Source organism: Phallusia mammillata, chromosome 3, assembly GCF_965637545.1.
Source record: "Phallusia mammillata chromosome 3, kaPhaMamm4.hap1.1, whole genome shotgun sequence".
Classification (NCBI taxonomy): Eukaryota; Metazoa; Chordata; class Ascidiacea; order Phlebobranchia; family Ascidiidae; genus Phallusia; species Phallusia mammillata.
Genome location: NC_137254.1, coordinates 9,472,304 through 9,498,220, shown reverse-complemented (window position 1 = coordinate 9,498,220; position 25,917 = coordinate 9,472,304). Strand labels below are relative to the sequence as shown.

At 37.1% G+C, this 25,917-nt stretch overlaps 1 protein-coding gene across 1 annotated transcript; it reads left to right on the top strand.

Moving 5' to 3' along the window:
- Positions 1 to 946: 946 nt before the first annotated feature.
- On the top strand, positions 947 to 24,251 carry LOC145218152 (matrix metalloproteinase-14-like). Its single transcript, XM_080085548.1, has 11 exons — positions 947 to 1,208; positions 11,412 to 11,600; positions 13,428 to 13,507; positions 16,866 to 17,152; positions 18,357 to 18,518; positions 19,661 to 19,769; positions 20,279 to 20,407; positions 20,769 to 20,911; positions 21,520 to 21,657; positions 21,964 to 22,083; positions 22,466 to 24,251. The coding sequence occupies exons 1-11, from the start codon at positions 1,029 to 1,031 to the stop codon at positions 22,870 to 22,872; spliced, it is 1,944 nt and encodes a 647-aa protein (XP_079941674.1). The 5' UTR covers positions 947 to 1,028; the 3' UTR covers positions 22,873 to 24,251.
- The last annotated feature ends 1,666 nt before the right edge of the window (positions 24,252 to 25,917 follow it).

Sequence of the window (25,917 nt, the reverse complement as noted above, 5' to 3'; positions counted from 1 at the left end):
CAAATAACGTTTGATAACGGAAAGCGACACATTTAATTTGAATGTAATAACCGTATAGCCTTCTTGTAACACAAAACGAACAACTAACGCGACCTCTTTGTAATCATTATCATCGTTTGTTTAACATAAACAAAACACACGCCGGGGTGCTGAAATGAGGACAATGCTATTATTGCTGCTACTATCACGTATTGCTGTTTTGACGGCGCGTTTTTGTTACACTTTTAGCACCACTTAATCCTTTTTGATTCACAATTTTTGAATGACTGCACGAAAGTAACAACATTGAAAAAAGTATTTTTATTTAAACACTGAGTTTTAAAATTGCATGTTATTTAAAGGTTTTGAGTGGTAACAGTTTTCATACATTATATGCATCAAATTGCATAATTTAAACTTAAACACTTTTTAAAAGTTTTATGACAAGTATGACAAATAATACAAGCGATTTAAAATTTTAAAAAATAGGTAAAAAACGCAAAACAAACATGCGTAAAATTTGTACATAATTGTACGATGCAATTTCAAAACGGCATTCGCAATAATTTCGCGAAATTGTTGAATTGCATTTACGAAGTCACATTTCCGGGTCTCGACAAGAAACTCAGGGAAGTAGTTTATGACATCACAAAACGCCTGTTTGGGAAGTATTTGAGAGGCCACGCAGCTGTGCTTTTAATTCACTGACACGTAACGAAGCCATTTTAATATTTTTGTAGATTCTTTCTTCAAAGCGTTTTTGACGCAAAACGAAAAATGTCATTTGCATTAAATTACAATAAGGTGTAGCTGCACCGCGCTTGGTCATTGTCTTGCGCTCCATAACGTTTCAATATTGCACAGCAATTTTTGACTTGGTGATTATTCTAGCGCAACTGTGTCGCTATGTTTTCTTTCAGCAAGCAACAAATTTTCCCCAAATAACCTTTTTTGTGTGTTGTTTAATAGCGATTTTTCAGTAATTTGAAATATTTAGGATTTTTGTACATACTGTTAATTATTATTGTCGAAAAAACAAAACTGCTACGATGATACGGCTGCCTACGAAGAGGCTTTCTATTTTTCTACTTCTATTTATCTTACAACATCAAGTCGATGCAAAACAGAGTTTCAACCTCAAAGTGCTTTCCAAGCTCGCCAAATCAGCCAATCAGGAGACGCTCGGCAAGTCACGTGACAGAAGGGAGGCGGAAATATCCTTTGCGAAGGTAAGCAAACAAATGTTAGTTTTGACAAGAATTAGAAAAGTCAATATTGTTTGAAAACGGCAAACGCCTAGATGCAAATCATATCAGTGAAATGTTGTGATGTATTTATTTTGTTTTACCTTTTTAAACAATGATGTGCTGTGACAAGGGTTACAGTATGAATTAAGTGTTTCGTTTCACACACCCAAAGAAATTTTAAGAAACTTTTAGGCCATGGCCCTCTTTTTTGCACTATTTTACATTATTGCGTCTTGCCACAAAAAATGTTTGCCAGTACACTTAAGTGTTTTGCACATCATAGTTAAGTTGTAGTGACCCAAAGGAACCCAACTTATGTTACACGCGCCGTGCTACGTCGCGCATGACCGCTTTTGCGCCCACGTCATCAAACATTCTAATCTTCGCTAACAAGCAAAGAACATGTCGGTTCAATTTAATCTTATCATCGAAAACAAGCCTCTATTTCCTATGAGTCTTCTATTTTCGGCGAAGTGACGTAACAGCCATTGACCGGTGCCCACGCGCAATGACCCTCTCTGATTGTGACGTCACAATGCGTGACAGGAAGATTGCATTGTGTTTTTGTCAATAGTTTGTCGAAATTTGTGTTGCAACTTATAATGGCCACCGAAAAACATATGACTTGCTGAACTCTTTTGTAATTCCCAAGCTAACTACTATTGTGTATATTGAGGACATTGCAACACGTTATGTTACATTGCTGATTACAACCTTGTGTCAATGTTTTTGTCCAAAAAACGGTAAATAAATTAGCTTAGGTTTAAAGATTTGTACCCAATTTTACTTTCCCTGTTTAAATTTAATGACGTCACGGTCTGAATGCCTCATTTTTCCCAGACGCGTTTTTTTTCAGACAAAATCGCGTAGTGCTTATTGTTGCACAGCTGCGTCACAAACGTTGCTATGACGCCTAAAAAACACAAACAATAAATGCAATCGATTTGTGAGATACAGAGTTTTAGACAGACTCGTGTGTCTGCTTTCGACTTTGCATGACGTCATCACCCCATTATGACGCAATAATCGTGAAACAACTAACAGCTTACGTTTCGCAAACATTTTGAAAGCAAAACTCTTTGTTCACCTAAACTTACCCTACTGGCAAGGTAATTTATGTTACTCCAATTTCCAAACTGGACTTGCTGTCACCCAATCTTTTACAGGGTCGATACGGGATCGATTTGTTTGTCAAACAGTTTTACGTTAAGTTTCAATCGTTGCTTGTGATGTAAATTAATTTCAGCTATGCCTTTCGGTCCAAGTCAAATCCTATGGGATTTGAAACCAACGTGTACATTGTGCCTTGTTGCACAGTGTTTTGTCATGTACACTATTTTAAGCACAACATTTAAAACACGGTTCAAATCAATGTCCAAGTTATACAATTTTAACAATCCAAGTTTGTAAAATTTTATTTTGCTTACGAAAGGATATTTAAAAGGGGCTAGTTTTCAGACACTATATGTTTACCTATTTGGAACCTAATACAGACGGCCGTTTTAGCCTTATTAGTGGACATAATGGGTCCTTTTAGGCGCCTGTGGTGTTTACTGTATGGCTAATGCCTTTTAAACAACTTTGACTACAACGCCTATTCAAACAGGATAGGCAAATTAACAAGGCACTGTGTGTTCGATTTCTATGTACCTCAACCGTGTGAACTAACTTCCGGGGTTGCACCTAGCTTTTAAGTTTCGCGTTGTGGGAAATATACTAGTGTTTGGATTAGTGAGTCATAGATTTAGACAACTTTTGTAGATGCTGTTTGATAAGACGGCGATTTTGGATGATTTCATGCTTTACTTTACAGTAAAACGGGATGTTCGTCTTCCGTTAAATGACTAATAAATACTCTTAAATACAGATTTTCAATTTTTTAGAATTTTTTTCGAAACATTGCGCATGTATATAAGCTATTGCTGTCAGGCGTAATATCAAGTTTAAAGAGCTCTTCTGGCAATTGTGTTTTTATTCCGACGTTTCGACGTCCTATAGAGGTCGCCTTCATCAGGGTAAATAACACTAAATGCGCGTAGTGCACTGCACGATAAACAAAACAAAAAAGAATTAAACACAAGCACGTCACAACGCAACGAACACTGCGCGATATTGAATGATTGGGCCTCTAATCTTTGAGCAGGTGCCTGTAGCACGCTTAAAGCATCACTTCTGTTTTGATATTCATTGTGTTGTCCCGTTGGTGAATATTCCATGATATATATAATTTTCACTTAAATTCGTGTATTAGTGTAAAACACCTATAATGGGATTACCACAATACAAGGTAGGGGGTCAGTGTGCACCCCCTGATTAATAGGCAATAAATAAAGAACTTCAACAACAAATTACGTCAGGAAAAATAACCCGGACTTTTAACGGTAATATCCCATCGTTCACGATCAAATTGTCTTGACGTCAAATAAGTGATTGCCCATAACACCGGAAGTGGCGTAGTGCAACCGGATGTCGTCACGTGCGTTTCAATTGAACTGAAACCTAGGGGGTGTTACGTAACCGCTTGAACCAGTGTGAACTATATAGAAAGGGTAAAATGGCTTTTCCCGAAGGAAAAACATAACCGAATTTGGTATGTTGCTCTGAATAGAAATTTTATGGAAATATTCAAAAACTTGATTGAGCGACTGCCTATACCTGGTGCAATGAAACCGGAAGTATGACCAAAGGTCAACTAAGAGTATAAATTCTGCGTCAAAAGGGGTTGCATGAAAAGTACCACGTTCGCAAATATATTTATAGTTTATTGTTTTCATTTTAACCTAAATAAGGACTTTAGTGTATGCTTTAAACACGAAACGGTTTAATGGTTTAGCCTTACCAACTCTCTTGCTAATACATAACGTTTCAGTAGGAGGGCAAAGTGCACCCCCAGACACCTTAAAAATTTTACGTCATCAAACTGAACGTAAAAAAACTCTTTAAGCGCTTTTAATGTTGGTGCATATCTTTCTTTTGTGTTAAAGGCAGTTGTCTTTTTCGGAATTACGTAGGCGATGACATCATCTCGCACGTGTTGCATCGATTTTTCTGTCCAATCGCATTTTCATGTTTTTATCGGACCGCCGACACCCGCCACGCTTGTTACGTCATGATTATTTTGGCGGTCGATTAATGCACATCGATTGGTCAACACAGGTCATGTGACATTGCAGGTTCTTAAGACTGTGAAGGACGAATACTTGTCCATTCTAAATTCTCTTAAATACGTTTTTGGATTTTTTTACTTTTTATTATGTACAGGACATGTATAGTACTAGAGGTCACTTGTGACTGCTCAAAGCTCGTTTGTGAACCCACTTTAACCTCATAGAGATGTGAACATCAAATCATAAAATATAGAGTAGGCCACACGAGGCTTTTTGGAAACGATGAGATTTAACTAAACAGTTGATTTGAATGAAAGCTTAAGGCTTGCCAAGAAACCCGCTTTAATTGTACAAACTGCAGTTATAACAGAAACGCGCGATTGGCTCTATAAAGCTCGCTATGAAACCCGCTTTAAGTGTACAAACTGCAGTTATAACAGAAATGTACGGTTAGCTTGATAAAGCTCGCTAGGAAACCCGCTTTAAGTGTACACGGCCGTTGAAATAAATGGTAAATTTGGTTGACTGAACGAAGCAGGTTAGAGAACCCGCTTTATTTACCAAAAAGTATACGGTGTGCTGGATAAGGCTCGCTAGGAAACGCGCTTTATGCGTGCACAGCGGTAAATATAACAAGTAAATGCGGTTGACTGCACGAAGCTGGTTAGGAAACCCGTTTCAATCCCACAAAAGCATGAACAAATGTCACCCCAGCTAGTAAAGCGTCACCCATTTTCAAGTACTCTCTCATTTACACTTGAGACTGTCCAGTTTGTTTCACCAACATTCACTTGCCCACGCCAATGGTCAAGTGGCTCACGACGTCATTAACTACTTTTTAAAGAAAAACCACTTGATTTTGAGTTAGTGCTTGCTTAAAGGTAAACTGTTTTTAATTAGTTAAAGTTATAGATTTTGGAGTTAAATGAACAGTGTTGATTTGAATATACAATATATTAAAGGAAAACTTGCCGTGTTTAAAAGATTAACATTAATGGTAAACCTACATTATTATTTCTGAACCCAAATTTATTTATGCGAAGTAATGTTTTCGTTTTACTCTTTTGTCAATTTATTTTACACCTCTTATATCTGATCATATTATCTGAAACTTGACCTAATTTTGATACCATCTTTTTACTGACTAATACACCCCTTCGCAGGACTTTGTTATGCACCAATGCCTAAAAAAGGTAAAACTATCTGTTGACACTGTTTGCTAAGTGTTAGTCAAGCGATAAGTACAGATTACCCACAAAAGATTTGGGTACCATATCAAGTTTCAGCAATTCGTTTGGGCAATTGAATTTGTCTGGATTTAAATGCTTTGTTTGTCTGCAAACAATGGGTCTTTGCGTTTTTCTGGCTGTTTAGTTTAGCACGAAAATTGAATAGGTACATATTGTCTTTATTGACAAACTGGGATACATATCATGCAAAAAACTGCTTTAATCATACATACAAACATATTATACCGCTGTTTGGAGTGTGTAACTGTAAATGTGATTTTGAAGTAACTGATATATTTGCACAAAATAACTAAAACAGCACTCGAAAAGGTTATCACCTAATATGCTTGTCAATCAGTTTTAGGTCAAGTATAACACTCTAGGAGCTAGAATTGTTGGCAAAATGGTATCTTTACGTCGTGTGTCTGTAAATTTTGTCTGACAGACTTCTAATTAGGCCCTCAGCCGTGCGTAATTGAGGCATACCTGACAGTCAACGAGTTTAGCGTAGGTGCAAGAGATAATCATCTCAATATTAAGGAGAATTTCACTTTTTCCGCCTCCAAATCGATAAATCGGTAAAAAAAACTAGTTAACAATTTGGGATTTTTGCATAACCAACACGCGTTACAGCTTAGTGATTCAGTAACTGTTGCGTCATAGTGCGTACTGTCGTGCAACAAAGTATTTCGTCATTCGTGAATAATCACACTTTAGGCATGCGTTTTTCTTATAAGCGATGGATTTAAGGCAGATTTTCGTCGAATTGTGGGTCAGCGGCTTCGTTTTTTTGTGTAATCGCTAACGACTTTGCGCTAGAATGCAACCGAATGTACACAAAGGGCTTTGCATTGACGTAAAGGGGTAATAGGATCAAATTGCGCACGTTTCTTAAACACTTGGTACATTTACCGAGACGATAAACGTCTGACACATTTGTGCAAAACAATGCATCAATTAAACCTTGTTTACGTCCAACTTATTTGTGCTTTTATTGGCAGACAAAATAGACATATTCTTATGGTCGGTGAGGCGCCGGTTTTAACAAAGCAAATAAAATATGTGTTTTTATTTAACAAAGCAAATAAAACTTACTAGTGTGTAGTAACTCAACAAAGTTTTGGAAACACTGCTTTAGGCTAAAAAGTTAAAAAAATGCCAAATTTTTTGCGCAGACAGTTTATCTTATGATTCACTAAAAGTTAGAAAGCACAAAACGGGCTCTTAGGAGCGTTAAAATAAACAAACAAACATTTGAGTAATCGCGGTCCCGTCGCTCGAGCAAACTTAACGCGTCACGCGTCACCGGATTTACGTCACAGGTCATTGTGACGAGTCAAAGCAAAATCTTAAATTTTCAATTTCTGCGCCAATCCGACCGAAATCCAGGCCATTAAACCGCGGGGGTTCGGAAATCAAAATTTTCGCTCAGACGTCTGCGCTCTGTTCAAGGAAGGGAGTGCTTCTCCCCCCCCCCCAACATTCGCTGTGACGTCATAATTGTCTAGATCCAGAAACCGCTTTTCTGTAATGTGGTAAAAACAAATTTACCATTATTTTTTTTGGGGGGGGGGTGTAATAAGACGTCATCAGTTTTTTTCTTCTGTTGCTAAGATTGTACTAAAAAGGTTTTAAAGGGACTTTTGTCTATATGGCGCAATATGGGCATTTTTGCCACTACAAAATCGATTAGGACATAATCGTTTTAGCGAATTCACAGTCAACCATTGCGTAATAATTATGACGTATTAGTCGTGACCTCATACCTTTAATGTGTTGCCATCGAACGTAGATTAAATTTTAACATTCATTAAATCCAGATTACAAATCAATTTCTGCTTATCGGAAAACAACGGCTTTAAAAGTGTAACATTATGTTAAGGGCCATATGGCGGGATCATCAACTAGCTTTAACCAGCCAACCATGACAAAATTAGTTCATAAAAGTGTTAAAAGTTTGTGGAAATATGAGTTTTTATGCTAGACTAAATCAATTTTCTGGAGAACCCGTTCAAAAGGGTAAAACATTTGCGTGACGTCATTTAGGCATTACGTCTTCCTTAAAAGAAATGACGTCATGACATTAAAAAATATTAAACTCCCATTGTCAAAAAACAGCCTTTGTTCATGGTTATGTAAACATTGTTCATTATAAAGTTGCCAGTTGTTTTACTCCCCTTGTGCGTTTCGCTTATAGTTTTAAGTGTAAAACATCTTTATGTACGAATGGAAGCAGAGTTGTAAGTCGGGCCGGGTTCGGGCTTATGTTTTTTCAAAAAAACGGGCTTGATTCGGGCCTGACTTTACACATGTGTGAGTATTTAAAAAAATAAAAGCTAAATAGCCAGTTGCTGGACCTGACCTAATGTCAAACAGCCCTAAAACGCCTTGTTCGAGACCAATTGTCTATTGTGTTTGCTGTCTTGGTGTTTTCGAAAGCGTTTTCTAAAGTATAGGCCTGTCAATCAAACTTTCGGGCCTAAACGGGCTTTTCAAAAACCATTCGGGTTCGGCCTGGGTTTCGGGCTTGTACTTTCGGGTTCGGGCTTCAATTTCAGGCCCGTTTACAACTATGAATGGAAGCTCACTCAATGACGTCATCGCCTGTTTTTTGACCCCATCGTTGAGTTCAAGACGTTGACTCAAAAACTAAAATCACTTTCGGCTAACGCTTAGCATTTCTTAACACAAAATTGCAAGTCGACGTAAATAAACAAACCTTAAGGTTTTAGGTTTTCATGGAAAATGAGTCAGTTGTAATCGTTCATACTGCGACGGTTTAAAAGAAATTTGAGCTACCTTGCTATCAGACAATAACGGGTGATTTTTCACATAGTATGAATCATAGTTTTGCCGGATATTAAACCTAAACCCAGTGTTTTGTGCCAGAATATGAAGGCATTTGTTGTCCTTGCGCTTTTTTCGCGTTTTTTTACTATTTTTGTCACAAAATGGCTACTTTACAATATTACACACACAATATGTATGTATTTTAAGTTGTAAACTGCAAATTTGGCCGTATTTTGCCCATAGGTTCCACGATGTAAAACTTTGTTTATTTACTAAAACATATATTTTTGTCATAAAAAACTTTAGCAAAGTCAACCGTAGCGTACGCCTAAAATGGGTTTCCCGGTTACCTTTGCGCATTTATTTGTGAAACTTGCTTCAAAATGAATTTAACTTTGCATAGGTCATTTGTTTTTCGACAAACTGTCAAAACGGCTGGCAAAAAAATGTTTTCATTCCGTCCTCAGTCAAGCGTAACGCTTCACTCTGACGTCATTGGGGGAGCGGTTCCCAGCTTGGGGTTGCAAAACTATTCTGTTCGAAATTAAACTCGACCGAAACACTTAAATGTGCAAAAATGCAAAAGTAAAACCACTTTAGTTAAGGTGTCAATTTTGTGTGACTCAAATGAAACATTACCTTGGGTTATTTATCTAGTAGTTTAAAATTCTGTGGGAAAGTGTTTGCTTACTCTACTTTTTTCTTGATAAAAAATGCGCTCAACATCCTTGAGTGTGTTACTGAAAGGCTGGTAACTCGGGTTTGGAAAATAGCATGTTATTTTGTTCTTTAAACAAATCCTTTTTCGTCACAACTGTTATTTTTAAAAATAATGTCGCGAAATTTAATTAAATCGTACTAAAAATGACAAATTACTTTTAAAACATGCAGTATAATTAATTGCACACAGATTGTCTACAATTTATCATGCATTAAAAGGTTTACTGTATAAATTGAACAGTCCGATTGTTACACAATGGATTGATTCTAATTCAAACAACAGGATTGTTACGTCACAAATATGCAGTGTCTGTTGCATTTCAATGTTCACAGTTGATGCAGTAAAACGCCTTGGGGCAAAATTAAAAGTGTCAAATTTGCCGAATGATTAGTGTGATGCGTCATAATTGGGCAACAACGGTGCTTTATGACGCACCAATAAAATTTAAACCTGGTTAACCTCTATAATATTTTTCACTGATTTTTTATATACGCCTATAGGGTATGTTAGATGATTGTTTTGGCTTTGTTTAAGCGGATTTTTAGCAGTTTTGTGCAGTGTGAACGGATCAAACACTGTGTTTGACTGGACAAAGCTTATTAGGAAACCTGATTTAATATTTAAGAAATTGTACATCCTTATAATTTTTACCATTACAAACAGTGCCAATAAAACGGATAGACAAACACGTTAGCTGTTTTGGGGCAATTGTGTACATATATCAAGAACTGTTTTTGACTGCATAAAGCTTATTAGGAAACCTGCTTTATAATTTAAAAAATCGTAATAGTTTTTACTGTTACGACCAGAGCCATTAAAACGGATAGACTAATACATTACCTCTTGATGCGGTCGCATTTCAAATAAGCACACAGCCTTCCTTTTCCCAACGGTAAAATAAACTAACAGCGTTTTATTCCCAACGGATCATAAGGATGCGCTGCCTGTTTTTCGTCACAAGTAGCCCTGCAGGGACCGTGCTTGCCTCCTGTGTGACATCACAAAGGCGGTAATAATGATTTATCGGCAGTCTGGATTAAATAACTGCTGTTATCTATGTATTACCTCTTTGGGCGGGTGTCTATACGCAAAAGCCTTATCTAAGATTTGATAACGTTTTTGTGGCAATTGTACTTAGAGGTTGGGTACCTTATCTAACCTACTTTTTGTGGTGTTATTTTTAGCAGCCTAGTGACTGTAAAATGTTGCTAAATTGGTTTCAAAAGTGGTTTATGTTTTTTCTTATCAGATGCTATTACTGTCTGAAACAAAACGTTAATTTGACATTGAAAACAAACAATTATGAGCTTTTAACGGAAAACACCGAACAATTGCTAATATTGCATCAATTAAATTCAACACAATTTATTTTAAATTTTTAGTGTTGTTTCAAATGAACCGAGGACAAAAACATCACTATGACGTCACTATTACTACCCCCTGTGACGTCATAGTGGGTAAAAATCGTTTGAGTCATTTTTGCCCGAAAAATACATGACACCTTGTTGGTTTTTGAACTGGCATCAAACTTTTCAGCGCCTATGCCTTGCCATGACAATCGTCGCGATCTTTTAAGCCGTTTTGCAAAAAGCAGATGCTCCCACTAAATAATTCATTGATTTTAGAACGTCTGCGACGCCTCTTTCCTTTATTACGTCACTGTGCAGTTCGACACTTAATCCCCTGCAACTTAGCAAATGCTTGTTTAACGATAATTGTACTTTAAAAAGATTATTAACTGTTTTTGATGCAGGGGGGCGTTTCCACCCCCAAAAATATCTCGACTACACATTTTATATGTCCAAGTTGCGACACAGTATCTTGTTCTGAAATTTGTTTGTTTTTTCCTGAACTTTGCATTTTTTTGCTTTTTTCCCTATGTTTATGATCCTATTTATGTTCAGTGACTTAATAAACTAAATGTTGTATGATTAGTCTCATTTTTGTACATGCAATATGTTCAATAACACAATAACATTGTTATATTGGCACACACAATCCTTGAATGCCTAAGATTAAATTTCCAATAAAACAACACCATTGTTTTGCCAAAACTGTAATACCATTGGAATTTGTCTTGTAATATATGCTATTATCCTGATGAAGGCGTCTTGTATGGGACGTCGAAACGTCGATTATTTATTACAAAAACTGCTGGAAGAGCATGCAATACTCGTTTATACGTTATGTCTGGCAGCAATAGCTTTTATGCAATTATAAAGTTTAAATATCTTTTTTCACATAAGACTCGAACATATAGGTCTTTCTGTTCAAACCAGGTGTTCATTTCGTCCATAGGCAAAAAAACACCTGATTAAACTCTTTTTTTATTTAACAGCAACATCTAATGAAGTACGGTTACGTAGCACCTGACGCACTGAAGGGTGATGGTTCTCCTGCAGCATTGCAGAGCTGGGAGAAAGCTCTGATGGAATATCAAGAGTTTTTAGGCCTTGATGTAACTGGAGAATTTAACCAGGAAACTATGGAAATGATGCAAAAACCAAGATGTGCTAACCCAGATAAGGTCAGTTGTTTGTGATAATCTTCAAAAACTTAATACATTAATCTGACTTAAACCGTCAGTAACATACTCAACTAGAGTTGAGGCTTGAGTGTTTAAAAGCACTCAAATTAAGGCTGGAAGTCATTAACGTGACTTAAATCGGCTGTAATACACTCAACTGAAGTCAAGGCTTGAGTGGCTAAAACGTCTCACTGTGCACTTAAATTGAGGCTTTGAGTCATTAACTTGACTTGACTTAAACTTTCCCTTAGTGGTCTCAAATTGAGTTATCACTTAAGTCAACAAATTGACTCAAATAAAACCTTTTAATTTTAGACAGGGCTTTAAGTCATTAGTCTGACTTGACTTAAACCTTCTTGTTGTGCACACAAATGAAGTTAGCGCTTTAAGTTATGAACTTAACTTGAGTAAAACCTTTTCATTGTGCGCTCAAATTGAGTAGCAACTTATCTACCAACCTGACGTGACTCAAATCTTTTCATTGACGACTCAAATTTACCAGAAACTTAAGTACCAAATGGACTCGACTAAAACCATCATTAATATCCTCAACTGAAGTTAGGCTTAAGTCAGCAACTTAACTTGAGTAAAAGCTTCTTATTGTGCACTTAAATTGAGTTAGGGCTTTAAGTCATCAACTTAAGTTAAGTAATTGCTTATTATTGTGCACTCAAATTGAGGTAGGGCTTTAAGTCATCAACTTAACTTAAGAAAATGCTTATTATTGGGCACTCAAATTGAGTGAGGTCTTAGGTCAACAGAAAAGTTTAAGTAAAATATTTTTATTGTTGACTGAATTAAGTTTTGGACACATATTTTGAGTGACACCTCATATGATCTTGAGCACTACACATCAAAAAAACCTGTACATGTGTATTTAGCTGGTTAAGGCCTTAAGTAAAAAGCTCATTAAATGTGTTGTTAGAATTTTCCATCACTTTTTTAATGAAAAAATCAAGCTGAAAAGTGTTTTCAATCTTTATGCGACGACGGGTAAAGTTGAAAGTTGGGTGAAAGTCCAAGGAATAAACGCATTTAATCCACTAATTATGCCAGCAGAGACGGAACACAATCAATAAGTTTGTCTGCATACAAAATCCCATAGGATTTAAATCAGTCTGCGGAGTGCCATCAACTTGAACGAATTAAATTGATTAGACCTTTTTCCGTTTGCAGCTGGTAGCTGCCAGGGCCGGTTTAAACAAAAAAACGGGGGAAGGGCATAAAAATCGGCAAAAAGGTTGTGAAGAAGGGTCTCTAGGATAAAGATTTGGGTGATAGTGGGTAATACAAATAAGAGGGCGTATTATTGGAGGCTTTGGGTGAGGTATGTTAAGTTATTCTGTACGAGAATTCTGTTTTTATGGGGGGAACAGGGGAAATTGGGTTGGTTTATATCCTCGGTGGGCGGGCAATGCCTGAATGCGTTATGCTCACATGAGTCCGCCGTCGAGCTGCCTGTTTTTATTGCAAGTCGGTTGAATCATTTTTTTCAATTGTTTTTTCGGTTTTAGGCAGTTGGTGACTTAAATTTAGTTCAACCCACCAGAAACCACTGGGTTGGAGCAATGCCGCTCAAGTTTCTTGCTCAAGGAAACACAAGCGACCGAAATAGGATTAGAACCCACAGCTTGTGACCACTCGGCCAACTTGGCGGTTTATTTAGGACTAATTGGGGGCATTTTACTGCAATCTTTGCAAATAAATTAAATATCTCAATTGACTACTCCGTTTTACCTCAAAATCTCGCCCATGCTAAACGCTAAGGGTATTGCTAAACTGGTACTCGCAAATGACGTAACCGCTGTCGTGTTTGTGACGTAATAGGTTGCTGTGGAGGGGAATCTACGACGTCGACGTTACGTGGCAGTTGGATCGCAATGGAATCAGCCGACCGTTACATACAAGTAAGTTTAAAAAATATTTTTTTTGTGAACTTGGGAGGCTTCAAATTTTCTGACGTCATTGTGTATGACTTCAAAATATGACGTCATTGTGTAGGAACTCAAAATACTTTGTTTCGGTTCGTTTGCTTGTTTTGTTGTACGATTTCTATCCAAAAGTTTTAAGATTTCTATGAACACCTGTTTTTGTAGGAAATACAATTATGATTATATTTAGCTGCCTTTGTAAAAAATCTCCTCCAAACTGGGAAAAAAATAATCCAAACTGTTCTTAAATTAAATGCCACGCCAAAATAGACACCAATAACTTTGCATAACATCCTAAAAAGTAACTTTAAGACAGTTGATTGGAGTTGTCTTGATATGTACTGAAAAAAAAACTCCAAAATGTTCTTAAATTAAACTCCACGCCAAAATAGACAACAATAACTTCGCATAACATCCTAAAATGTAACTTTAAGACAGTTGATTGGAACGTGTTTTTGATTTGCACTGGCCTTTCCTGGATATCTTGTGATAAACTGTCAGATTTTAACATTTGGAGTGAAGGTTCCTCGCGCGACTTCCCTCTTGCGTTTGTAAACTCCAACTATGACGTCACAATGCTGGCGTTCGAATAGTGCCTTTTGAAGTCTTTTTCCGGGTTCGACTCGGGTGCATTATTTTTTTTTTTTGCTTTCTTTTTAGAGTTAACTATCAGTGGGAATTTGGCTACTAACACAAGAAACATTTAAAGTGCATTAAATACTGATAAATGGCGTAAAAAAGCAAAGTTAATTAAAATCTTTTTAGTTTTTATTATATAACCTCACACCAACTCTAATACCCCTAACCGTCAGCATTTTCACACAACTTACTTTCAAATGTTTCTTTAATGCTCTTTGTGACATCCATCAGTATTTAGCATGACTTTTTTGCGTTAGGACAATTTTCTGGGATTAGCAATCTTCCTTTTAACCATTTCCAAGCTTAAATAAATAATATAACGTTTGGGTCTAATCATGGGTAGCTTCGTTTAAATCTTAATCTCAGCGCAGTCTACATTTGTACCGTCTTTATTTCTAAGATTTGTCTTTACTTTGAAGGGCAATGTCTTAGTAAAATTTATTGTCCTTATTTCTAAGAAAAATCCTTGTTTTTGACCTGAGTTCTTATTTGTCTGTTTTTCAACAATTACAAGGAACAAACGTAGTGAAATGACATTCAAATTCCTGCAATAGGCAAAAGTAAACCTATAGACTTGAGCTGTCTTACGAATTATTTTTTAGAAACAAGGATTTGCTGGAACAGATTGTTTCTGGCAAAATATGTGTTATATGATATGTCATGGCTCGTATAAATGCAAAACTTTGTTCGAAAACGTTTGTTTCGTTATGTATTTCAATTTATTAGTTTGGTTGTCCTTACTTTGGGGGGCAACCCTTAAGTATACTTGACCTTATCCAAACAATTGCTCTTTATCGCTCACACGTGGCCAATTTTTCGATATTTTACATCAGGGGTCGGCAACCTTTTTTGCACTGCGGACCGTTTTTGAAACTAAAATTTTATCGCGGACCGGTCTTTAAAAAACTGCAAATATTTAGCAATAAAAACGCTTAAATTAGTTATCATCCCTGGGATACATGGGCAAAATGTTTTATAGCATTTAACCTGAAAAATTATACGGCCCGGTAACGAACTCCTCGCGGACCGGTACCGGGCCGCGGACCTGCCGACCACTGTTTTACATTACGTCACTTTTTTCTGTCTTCGTTCGCGCTGTGCGGGGCTTACATGAAATATTCATTGGAAATTGATTGTTTGAAACGCTCGCGTCTCTAGTTTCGTGTCTACAAGGTTTGTGACGTCACAATCGATGTGCGTGTTTGCGTTCTAAATCGCTGCGGAGACAATACTCACCGAAAAAGTGAAAAAAAATGTCTTTTTCAATTGAAAAAAATTATTGCACTCATGACGTCATAGCTTTATCACATTAAAGATTTTTTATTAAAATGCCGAAATTGAACAATATTTGCAAAATCGGAAAAAATGCGCAATAACCTCAAAACTAGAATAAGAATTTTTTTCGGGTTGAAATACATCTGTTTATTTTTTTGTTTTTGACAATATATCACTTGTCGCCAAAACAACCTTGTCTGCTGTTACTCCTTTTTATCAGTCATTGTTTTGGCATTTTTTTGTTGCAAAACAGTTAAGTTAGCCCAGATGTGGCATCGAACAGAATAGGTGAAGCATGGCTTTTCAGCCTGTTACTCCCAACAAACTGGAGTGCCAATAGATGGCTACACTAGCCAATACTGTATATCTTTCGTCACCAGCTGGACTGATGAGACCTTATGGGTCGAAACAGTGTGCACTGCTTGCAGTTAAGAAAGCATTTGTGTATTATTCGCAACATGTACATTTCCTTCGGTAACATTTTGTATCCTAACCGCTCTCACAGTAAAGGCCAAATGCACGACCTTTAAGAACACATCAAAATGGCATTTGATTCAGTTTAAGCATAAACATAGCTGCTTTGATCCAAAGAAAACGACTTGATGTTTTCAAAATGACGAAATGAAAAGGTCAAATTGCAAAGCTATTTCAAGTGTTACTCCCCAACTTGGCAATGACTGTGGGAAAAGTGGCATATAAGGCCGTCACTTTTTCCTGAATGCACGTAGAACACTCCATAAGTTAAAGCTTACTACATAGCTCCTAAAGTGCTCTTCTATTTGTATGGGTTGCCTTGAATATAACAAAATGTTTTTTCCTTGTTTTGGCCATTTAAGTGTTTTTGTTCAAACGTTTTGGTCAAGCAAGAGTGGTCTAAACTTATTGCAATTTACATATTTCACAGACGGAGATTTAACGTTATGCACTGCGAATTTTGATCCTGTTTAACTTATTGGTTCATCTACAAACCAAAGTCTAATGAATTTTGTGGGTTTCAATTTAAACATTTAGATGCACATCCCTGCAGAATTAAATAATACACAGTTAACATTATAGTGTCTTTACACAAAACCAATTTAGAGCAATAATGGGGAAAAATGAATTGGTTCCATATTCAATAACCCATTTTTGAAACCAAGTGAACATATACAGTAAGAGGTTTGTTGATCTTATCTGGCTCTCAGGCCGGGTCTTGGTTTCAGTTTCAACAAAACGGGGTTGATACAGGCATGACGTCACATTCGGTCTCGTTTGCGACGCAATTTTGCCTTGGTAATTTTTTCTTGTTAACTTTGAGCCTGATTTGAAAAACAACAGCTTCGGATCCTAGTTTTGAGTCGACTTAAAATCTTATCCACAACTTTACCAAACAATAAATTCCATACAGCTTGAACTTAACATGATTTTGTTGTTGTTCCAGTATTATCAACTACACACCGAAGTTGGGCAAAAAATTGACGCACGAAGCTATAGACGCAGCTTTTCGAGTGTGGGGCCGCCATACCCCTATAAAGTTTGTAAAACTGGGGGTCACTGATGACGCTGACATCAAGACGCTCTTTGCTGAAGGTTTTCATAACGACAACACAGCTTTCGACGGAGTTGGGGGGTATCTTGCGCATGCGTACTACCCTGGCAGTGGAATCGGCGGCGACACTCACTTTGACGGTGCCGAGCCTTGGACACTACACGAAGCCGCAAATCAAGGTATTTTTTGAGGAAATGTGTTTATTGTTGCGGCATGTGACGTACGGCATGATGTTTCGTCACTCGAATGTGACGTAATACTTTGAAATCACTCCCGATACATAGTGTTTATTTACGTTAGAACAAAAAAATAAATACTGGGGGGTGCGACGTATTATTGCGCGATGACGTCACAGAACATGTCATTACGTCACTCGAGTGTGACGTCATCAATGAAGGTAGCATCGCAGCGTATGTAAACCTTCTACCAATCAAACCCTGTACTTTTTGCGCTTTACAAGGTCTGAAACTGCAGCTGTTTCGGACTTTAATGCTGCAAAGTTGGCACTTAGCAAGGCCAAACCACAGTGTCCTGTAAATCGGACACAGAAGTTCCGGGCCAATTTAAAGTTGGACCCAAACTTAACACCAGAAAACACAAACTTTGTACTGATTTCCGATTGTACAATTGGCCCAAAGTTATATACAAGTCTTCTAGTCTGAAATATTACCAATAGTGACTGTGCTGACCTGCTCAAAATTCAATTGCTTCCCTTTTAAGTGAACTTGCCCGAGTAAAGACCGGATTTTATTTGGGAGAAAGCGACGACAATTCGGAAGTCGCGAACCACCGGAGCGGAAACGCATAGTGTCACGTGACAGACGGATTAGCGCCAATTGGGCGCGTCGCATGTCGCGTGTCGCATGTCGCGCAAAATAAAGAAAACGCATGGATCTTTCCTAAATAGTAATTAGTTCGGATCATCGAACCTGTAACGCATTTAAACACCTTTGCGTCATTTTTGCTACGTCACATGATATCATTATGACGTCACTATGTATTTCTATAAATTTAATAAGAATAGACAACAAGAAAAAAAGTGATTTTCGCGCCAACGTTTTTGCAATATGCGTGACGTCACTAACGATTACGTCATTCTTGCTAGGTCACATAACAGCATATTACGTCACTATGGATTTATACAAATTTAATAAGAATAGACAACAAGAAAAAAGGGATTTTCGCGCCAACGTTTTGCAGCAATGCGTGACGTCACTAACGATTGCGTCATTTTTGCTACGTCACATGACATCAATATTACATCACTATGGATTTAAATAAATTTAATAAGAATAGACAAAATAAAAAAGAGTGATTTTCGCGCCAACGTTTTTGCAACAATGTGCGACGTCACTTACGATTACTATTACGTCATTCTTTCAGGGAACGATCTTTTTCTTGTGGCCGTTCATGAACTTGGCCACGCACTGGGACTTGGCCATTCCTCAGATTCTTCAGCCATCATGGCTCCAATTTACAAATACCATGATACCAATAACTTTGTACTGCCCCAGGACGACATCTACGGGATACAAAGCATTTATGGTGAGTCCGCTAGATGGTAATATAGAGCTACGTACGTTTCTAGTATAGAGCTACGCTGTAACATTTCTCTTAAGGCAGTGGTTGTCAAACTGGGGTCCGCAGTCCTTTAGGGGCCGTGAAGCAATTTTGCGGGGACCGCGAAAAGGTTGACGTACTTCTATAATCATATTTGGAGTCAGCTTGTGCCACTGAATCAGTTTAAATCAAAGTAGGATTGAGAATCGACTGTCTCTATTGCTAAACAATAGTCTTTTATTCTGTGATGTCGCAAACTGTCTTTGGAACATTGTTATGCGTAGTTTTAGTTAAAGTTTGCAAATTAACTTTCGTTTTTCTAAATTACACATTCAGGCTTAAGAACCGCGAGCGCTCGATATAATGACAAAAGGACCGCTTTGAAAAAATAATGAAAAAGTTTGAGAACCACTGTCTTAAAGGGACACATGTTGATTTTATTAGTATTTTTTGTCAAACGCTGGTTTGCTTCAAGCGTTTGGTCAAGAAAGACTGATTCAAATTTACACACATGTTAGTTAGTTATCCAAATTAAGTACTCCCAAAGTTTGAAACCAGATGACCTGGCGGTTCACTACAGGCTCTCAAAAGGTATTTTTTTTAAATGGCCCTGCTTACTGAAGTACATGATCTAGAATTTGTTGGTTGGTGCATTATAAAGCATTTTTGTGACTTGTAATTGAATAAAATCATTTTTCACACCACTACCCCAAAAACTGTTTTTAGGTTTCTGTTTAGTCATAAATGCAACCCATTTTTACAGAAATTTTATAAAGTTGTTTGTAAAATGTTTGTGATATTTAAGGTTTTTTATTGTATGGAAATAACGCCTATAGTTTCGTAACCCAACAATTGAAAGAAGTGAATTTAGCTGTATGCAAGTATTAGGGTTCTTCTTAAATCATTTCCTGCAACTAAATAACAGTTATACACCGCACAAACCGATCCTAAATTTTGCAGAGTGCCCAAAAAAACAAAAATAAGCAATTATCTTTTATGTATTCAAGTCCCATTGGGTCCATGTATTAACGGTTCGATCTAATAAGCTATCCTTTTAACAGATTGTTCATTTTGCTTAATGCTCGGTTATATTGTTGCATAAGTCTATTGTTGCTTTTGTTGGCCAGGTGTTCCGAAAAGGCGGCCCAGTAAGCCCATATCACCTAACACAGAGCTGCCTCCCGCTGCTACAACAGTACCAACAACTACATACAAAATGCCTACAAAACGGCCATTGTAAGTAACATTAGTGTGGTAAAATATAAAAGCTATTGCTGCCAGGCATAATATCAAATTTATATAGCTCTTCTGGCAATTGTATTTTTATTCCGACGTTTCGACGTCCTATATACAGATCGCCTTCATCAGGGTAAATAACACTGAATGCGATTGGATATTTTTACGTGATAAGGTGCTCACGAAAAACTCTCACGAAATCATATGATTTCGGGTTCGGATAGTTTTTACGTGAAAGGCTGCTTACGCAAAACTCTCACGAACTCATATGATTTTCGGGATTGGATGCTTTCTACGTGATAAGGTGCCCGCGAAAAACTCTCACGAACTCGTATGATTTTCGGAATCGGATATTTTTTACGTGATAAGGTGCTCACGAAAAACTCTCACAAAATCATATGAATTTCGGGATTGAACACTTCTAGCAGGCTGGATTAGAAATCATTTGTTCTAAGAGAAAAAAGGCTAAAAAAATTTGGCATTTAATCAACAAATGCACATTTTTGCAGCAAACCACCTGTAACTTATGCACCTACAGCAAGAACAACAACAACAACAAAACCTGATCTTCCTGACGTATGTGCGTTACGAAAGTATGACGCAATCACTTATCTAAGAGGGGAACTGTATTTATTCAGGTAATAGTTGCATTTAAAAATAGCGATTTAAAATCAAAGAAAAAATAGACTTAAAATATATTTTAGGATTTGAATTTTTTGGTTATGGAATAGAAAGATAAAATTTTACGTTTCAATAAAAAAAATAAACAAGTTTAGTTTTGCATAGAATTTTTAATTTTTCTCATAGTGAATTATAACATTTACATTGTTCTTTTTTACGACATTTTGTGTGTAAAGACATAAAATAATTTTTTGATCTGATTTTCAATTTTGTTACTTCTGTTAATTCAAAAAAAAAAACGAATAAAAATATTTTAAATTGTGAATTTTTAACACCTCAATTTTCGTTTTAACAAACAATTCAATTGTGTTATCACAGTGGACAGTACATGTGGCGAAAATGGGATCATCAGAAAGAAGTAAACGGGCCTTTCCGGATTTCTGAATTTTGGCCAGAAGTTGAAAAAGACGTTGACGCAGTTTACGAAAACCAAAATCGAAATTTAATCTACTTTTTCAAAGGTACTTTACTTTTTTTACTTTAAGCGTGCAAAGTCGTGCATTTAACTAGCGCTTTTGTTGACTGCACGAAGCTCGTTTGAAAACCAGCTTTAAGCGTGCAAAGTCGTGTATGTAACAGGCGCTATAGTTCACTGCAGAAAGCTCGTTAGAGAACCCGTATTAAGCGTGTAAAGTCGTACCTACAAATACAACTTGTGTAAAAAAAAATCCTTGGATTATTACAATTGTGTATGCTTTTGCATAAAAAGTGCTATAGTTAAATGCACAAAGGTTGTTAGGTCACCCGCTTTATGCTTGCAAAGTCGTGCATGTAACACGCGCTATGGTTGACTGCACTAAGCTCGTTAGGAAACCCGCCTTAAGCGTGCAAAGTCTTGTATGCAACAAGCGCTGTGGTTGACTGCACGAAGCTCGTTAGGAAACCCGCTTTAATCGTGCAAAGTCGTCTATGCAACAAGCGCCATGGTTGACTGCATGAAGCTTGTTAGCAAACCCGTATTAAGCGTGCAAAGTTGTGCTTACACGTACAACTTGTGCAAAAACGCTTGTATTGTTACAATTATGTATGTTTTTGTATTATTTCATTTTTTACTTTTATTCTATCGCAGGGCACATGTTCTGGGTGTACCAAGGTACAAAGCTCCTTTCCAACTATCCACGCCATGTGAGGGCGCTAGGGCTACAAAACGAGCACATTGGCGCCGCGGTGTGGTGGCACCGAAACGGAAAAAGTTATTTCTTCAAAGGTACAAATATATATATTTTTTTTTGTTGATAAAATAATTTCAAATTTTTGACCTCATTGTGCACATATTTTCACTGATTTTCACATAGCATAGTTTTTTGTTGAAGTCACGCATGTCCTATGACGTCACTACCGATTGATGGCGTCACTGTGTAAAATGTAATTTATGACGTCATGTTTGCCTAACCTGTGTTTTTTTGGACAAAAAAAATTCAGTTCGCAGCCTTTGGGATTCCATTCAATTTTATGACGTCATGAACTATGTGACATTGCATTACGTCAACTCCATCTTTTGTGCTTGTTTTAGGCGAATATTATTGGAGGTTTTCGGGCGATCGAGTTGAAAAAGATTATCCGAAGAAAATCGATGTTTGGAAGGGTGTACCATCTAATGTCGATGCCGCTTTTGCTGGAAATGGAATAAAAGGTAAAAAAAAAAATTCCTCAAAAAAATCCCCGCAAGAAACCTGTCAAAAATTTGCTCTTTCTTGTAAAAAAATTTACGACCTCCAGTAAACCCAGAATGTTGATGGCCTTTAGTAACCTCGTGTCCACGAAATTGACATTTTGTTTTCATTATGTTAACATTAAATTAAATTAACGTTTTTTTGTTAAACCTCGTTTAAAGTTGACCCGAAGTAACCCTAAAATTGAATGAACTTTATTAACCCTTTACAAGTCAGTTTTTGTCGAAAACATCAGCAAACTATAACCAACTAAAAAATTAACCTAGCGTTTGTGATCTATAATAACCCATTTTCACAGGCCCGTGTCTTTTTGACCTATAATAACCCCGATTGTGTTTTTAGGGCGCAACTACACTTATTTCGTTAACGGGACGGACTACCTCGTTTTTGACAACTGGAAAATCCAGGTTATTCGAGGAGCGAGGTCATTCAGGGTCGATTGGCTGGGATGTGACGTTATCACCAAGGAAGAGGGACAATCTACGTCAGTTCCGGCCATCGTGTCAGTCCTTATTGTGATTGTTGCCTTGGTGATTTGTGCGATTTGCTACGTCGTTTGGCGAAGGCGTCAAGTCTCATATAAAGGCACCGGGACCTCGGTCACTGTATCGGGACACCCGTACACCCCGGGTTTCACAAACCGTTTGGCGGGATATGAAGCCCCGAAATCTGGCCAAAAGACAATGTGCGTTACGGCCGCGCAGCAAAAAATCCGAAGAATCCATTATACTTTCCAAGGCAAAGTGTGAACTCATAGAAAATTTGCATGTCCTCGTTTCTTTATTTTGCTAAAGAGAAGATGGTCTATATCAGTTTGTCACAGGTTTGGGGGTGCATCCAAAAAACTTTGCCCCCCAAACCAGTCAAGAAATTCTAAAATGCACTTCATAACAGCAGTATTTTCCATTTACCATCAGCATACAATTTGAGATTACAAATTAAGTACCATTCTCACTTTATTTATTGTAACCACATCATTTACCCATACCAGTGGAGTATTGGTGCTGTTAATGACGCAATACGTCTGACGTCATCGGCTGGTTTCGATGACGTCACGCATTTGTGTGCATTCTCACAGTGGCAGTCCTACCAACCGAAATCCTTTTACGAAAATTTTCGCCGCTGTAATTACGACGTCACAAACAGTCACAATGACGTCATGAGTTATAAAACCGTGTTAAGTGTGAAATGTTATGAATGGCTGGAGATCAATTTGCCTTTGTTTTTCGTTGGTTCTTGAAAGATTCGGTTTGCAAAGATGACGTTTTGGTCGTTTAAAGATGGTTTTACTCGAAACGTTATGAAATTAATGGTTACATTTCTATGTGGCGTTTCATTTGTTCTATATCTAAAACGAAAGTATTCATTGCGTTTTAAAATCATATGCTCAATGTCTAAATATCAAGTGTTTTTAAAACATTTTATTCTAGTCCTTATGATTTTACGCTAAAAACTGTAAACAGATTTTTTAAATTGAACAACAGATTCACTTTTACCGAATGTCCATTTTAGAGATTTCGAATCCGAATCTGAAATATTCGAGTCAAATTCTTTGATTCAAGAATACTCGCGTTTCGATTCGAATCAATATAATTTTAAGTATTCGAATCATATTTTTCTAACTTAAGAAAACTTAAATTTGGATTCGAATAAATATTCAAAACAAGTTTACGTTCCTGAAAAAATTACTCGGAATAAACGCACTTTTAGAATCCGAATCTCAAAGATTCGGAGCTCTGTAATGCCCAGCAAATTTGTTACCTAAATCGCGAAAATTTGTAGTGCATTTTAATCTTAAAGTTTCTTATTTGTGAACTTTATGCAAGTTTACGTCATTTCTGTGACGTAATATGTGTGACGTATTTGTGTGCTTTACGTGTTGCAGTGCGATCTTCAATTTTTCGATGACGTTGTTGCTTCGTCATAACACGCAAGTTAGTTTTATTACGTCATCATCACCTTATAGCACACATTACTTAAACTTTTTTTTTTGCTTTTCATTTCTTTAATCCTGTACTGCAGTTCTACGTCAAAGCCCTTTTTTCCTTTTTCTCTTCTTTCGTTTTTCACCCTGCCCGTTTTATTTTTACATTCCTAAGTTTTGAATAAAATTCTTCGTCTGCCAAAACTAGAGTAAATATGTGAACAGTCAGACACCAAGTCCCAAGGGAGTGATTAGGGCGGTTTAATGCATAGGGGAGGTCTTTGTCTCAAAGTTGTAAGTCGGGCCAGGTTCGGGCTTAGGCTTCTTTGAAAAAACGGGTCTGATTCGGGCAAGACTTTACACTCTGATTCAGTATTTTTTTGAATAAATTTATCTTGCTAAGTAGCCAGTTGCTGGACCTCACCTAATATCAAAAAACCCCAAAACGCCTTGTTAATACCCAACCGTCTATTGGTTTTTTTGTTTTGGTCTTTCCTGAGGCTTTAATATATAGGCCTGTCAATCAAATTTTCGGGCCTAAACGGACTTCAAAAACGATTCGGGTTCGGGCCGGGTTTCGGGCTTGTGCTTTCGGGTTTGGGCTCCAGTTTCAGGCCCGTTCACAACTCCGCTCTGCCTGCTTAACGGATAAACAGACATGTTACTGGGCAGTCTTTAGTGATTAGAAATCAACTGTTTTGCACCGCAAAATCTTTAAGTTGATATGTACATTTTTTCTGGTTCTTACGGTTGAATATACCGGTAATACCTTATTGTTTTGCCAAGTTATAATTGGTCTGGCAAAAAGTTGTACATGAAGGGTAAAAGATGAACTGCATGTCTCCTAAAACCTCGTTAATTGGTCAATAAATGGTCATATGTCATATTGGCAAATTGCTTAGTACATTGGTTCTCAACTGTTTGTCCATGGTTGTTATATACAGTGGTGGGATTCAATTTTTTTGTAAGTCGGTTCTATCACAAAAGTCATATTTTTTAGCCGGTTCTGTTACAAAAAGCCCATTGAAAGTAGTCAGTATTGCTAACCGATTTGCTGATCTAATAAAATTTCGTGAGACGGTTCTATAGAACCGGTGCGAACTGGCTGAATCCCACCACTGGTTATATGCATTATAACTTATTCAATGAATATTTGGTAAACTGGTCCACTATATTCATTTAATTGGACTAATGGTCCATCGCCTGAAACCAGTTGAAAACCACTGACTTAGCATGTATTATGAGCAGTTGGGGACAGTGATTTAAAAGCAGATAGACTAAGCCTAAGCGTTTCACTATGTTTCACAGTTCAATTCATGTCCAAATAATAAAAAAAAAAAAAAACATGAAGCCTGCGGTGCTCACTCAAAAACACTATAAATTTTAACTTTACAGGACAACTCGGTACTAATATAATTCGGTACATAATACTCAGGACATAATAATAACTAAGCAACCAATTTTGTTAAAGTGGTCATATAATACTCATCATATATTAGCCTACTGGCAGTTTTGCTGAAATAATTTAACCATAGTTGCGTTTAAAATTGAAGCACGAACCGGTAGCAAGAGCCCGAAACCCGGTTCGTTTTTAAGAAGCCAGTTAGGCCCGTAAGTTTTTTGACAGGCGTATATACATTGAAGCACCAGGCAAGATAAAAAGGCGTTTTGGGGCTGTTTGACCTTATAGGTCAGGTCCAGCAACTAGTTCTTTAGCTAGTCAAATTTATTCTAAAAAATACTGACACAGACTGTAAAGTCAGGTCCCAATCAGGCCCGTTTTTTTAATAAACTACAAGCCCAAAGCCGAAAAGCCCGAAACCGAAACCGACCCGAACTAGAACCCGACTCGATTTACAACTATCATTTT

Coding starts and splice junctions, on each gene's coding strand:
- LOC145218152 (XM_080085548.1), top strand. CDS start 1,029: ATGATACGGCTGCCTACGAAGAGGCTTTCTATTTTTCTACTTCTATTT. Junction 11,601..13,427: donor GATGTGCTAACCCAGATAAG/GTCAGTTGTTTG, acceptor GTGACGTAATAG/GTTGCTGTGGAGGGGAATCT. Junction 20,912..21,519: donor TTTAATCTACTTTTTCAAAG/GTACTTTACTTT, acceptor ATTCTATCGCAG/GGCACATGTTCTGGGTGTAC.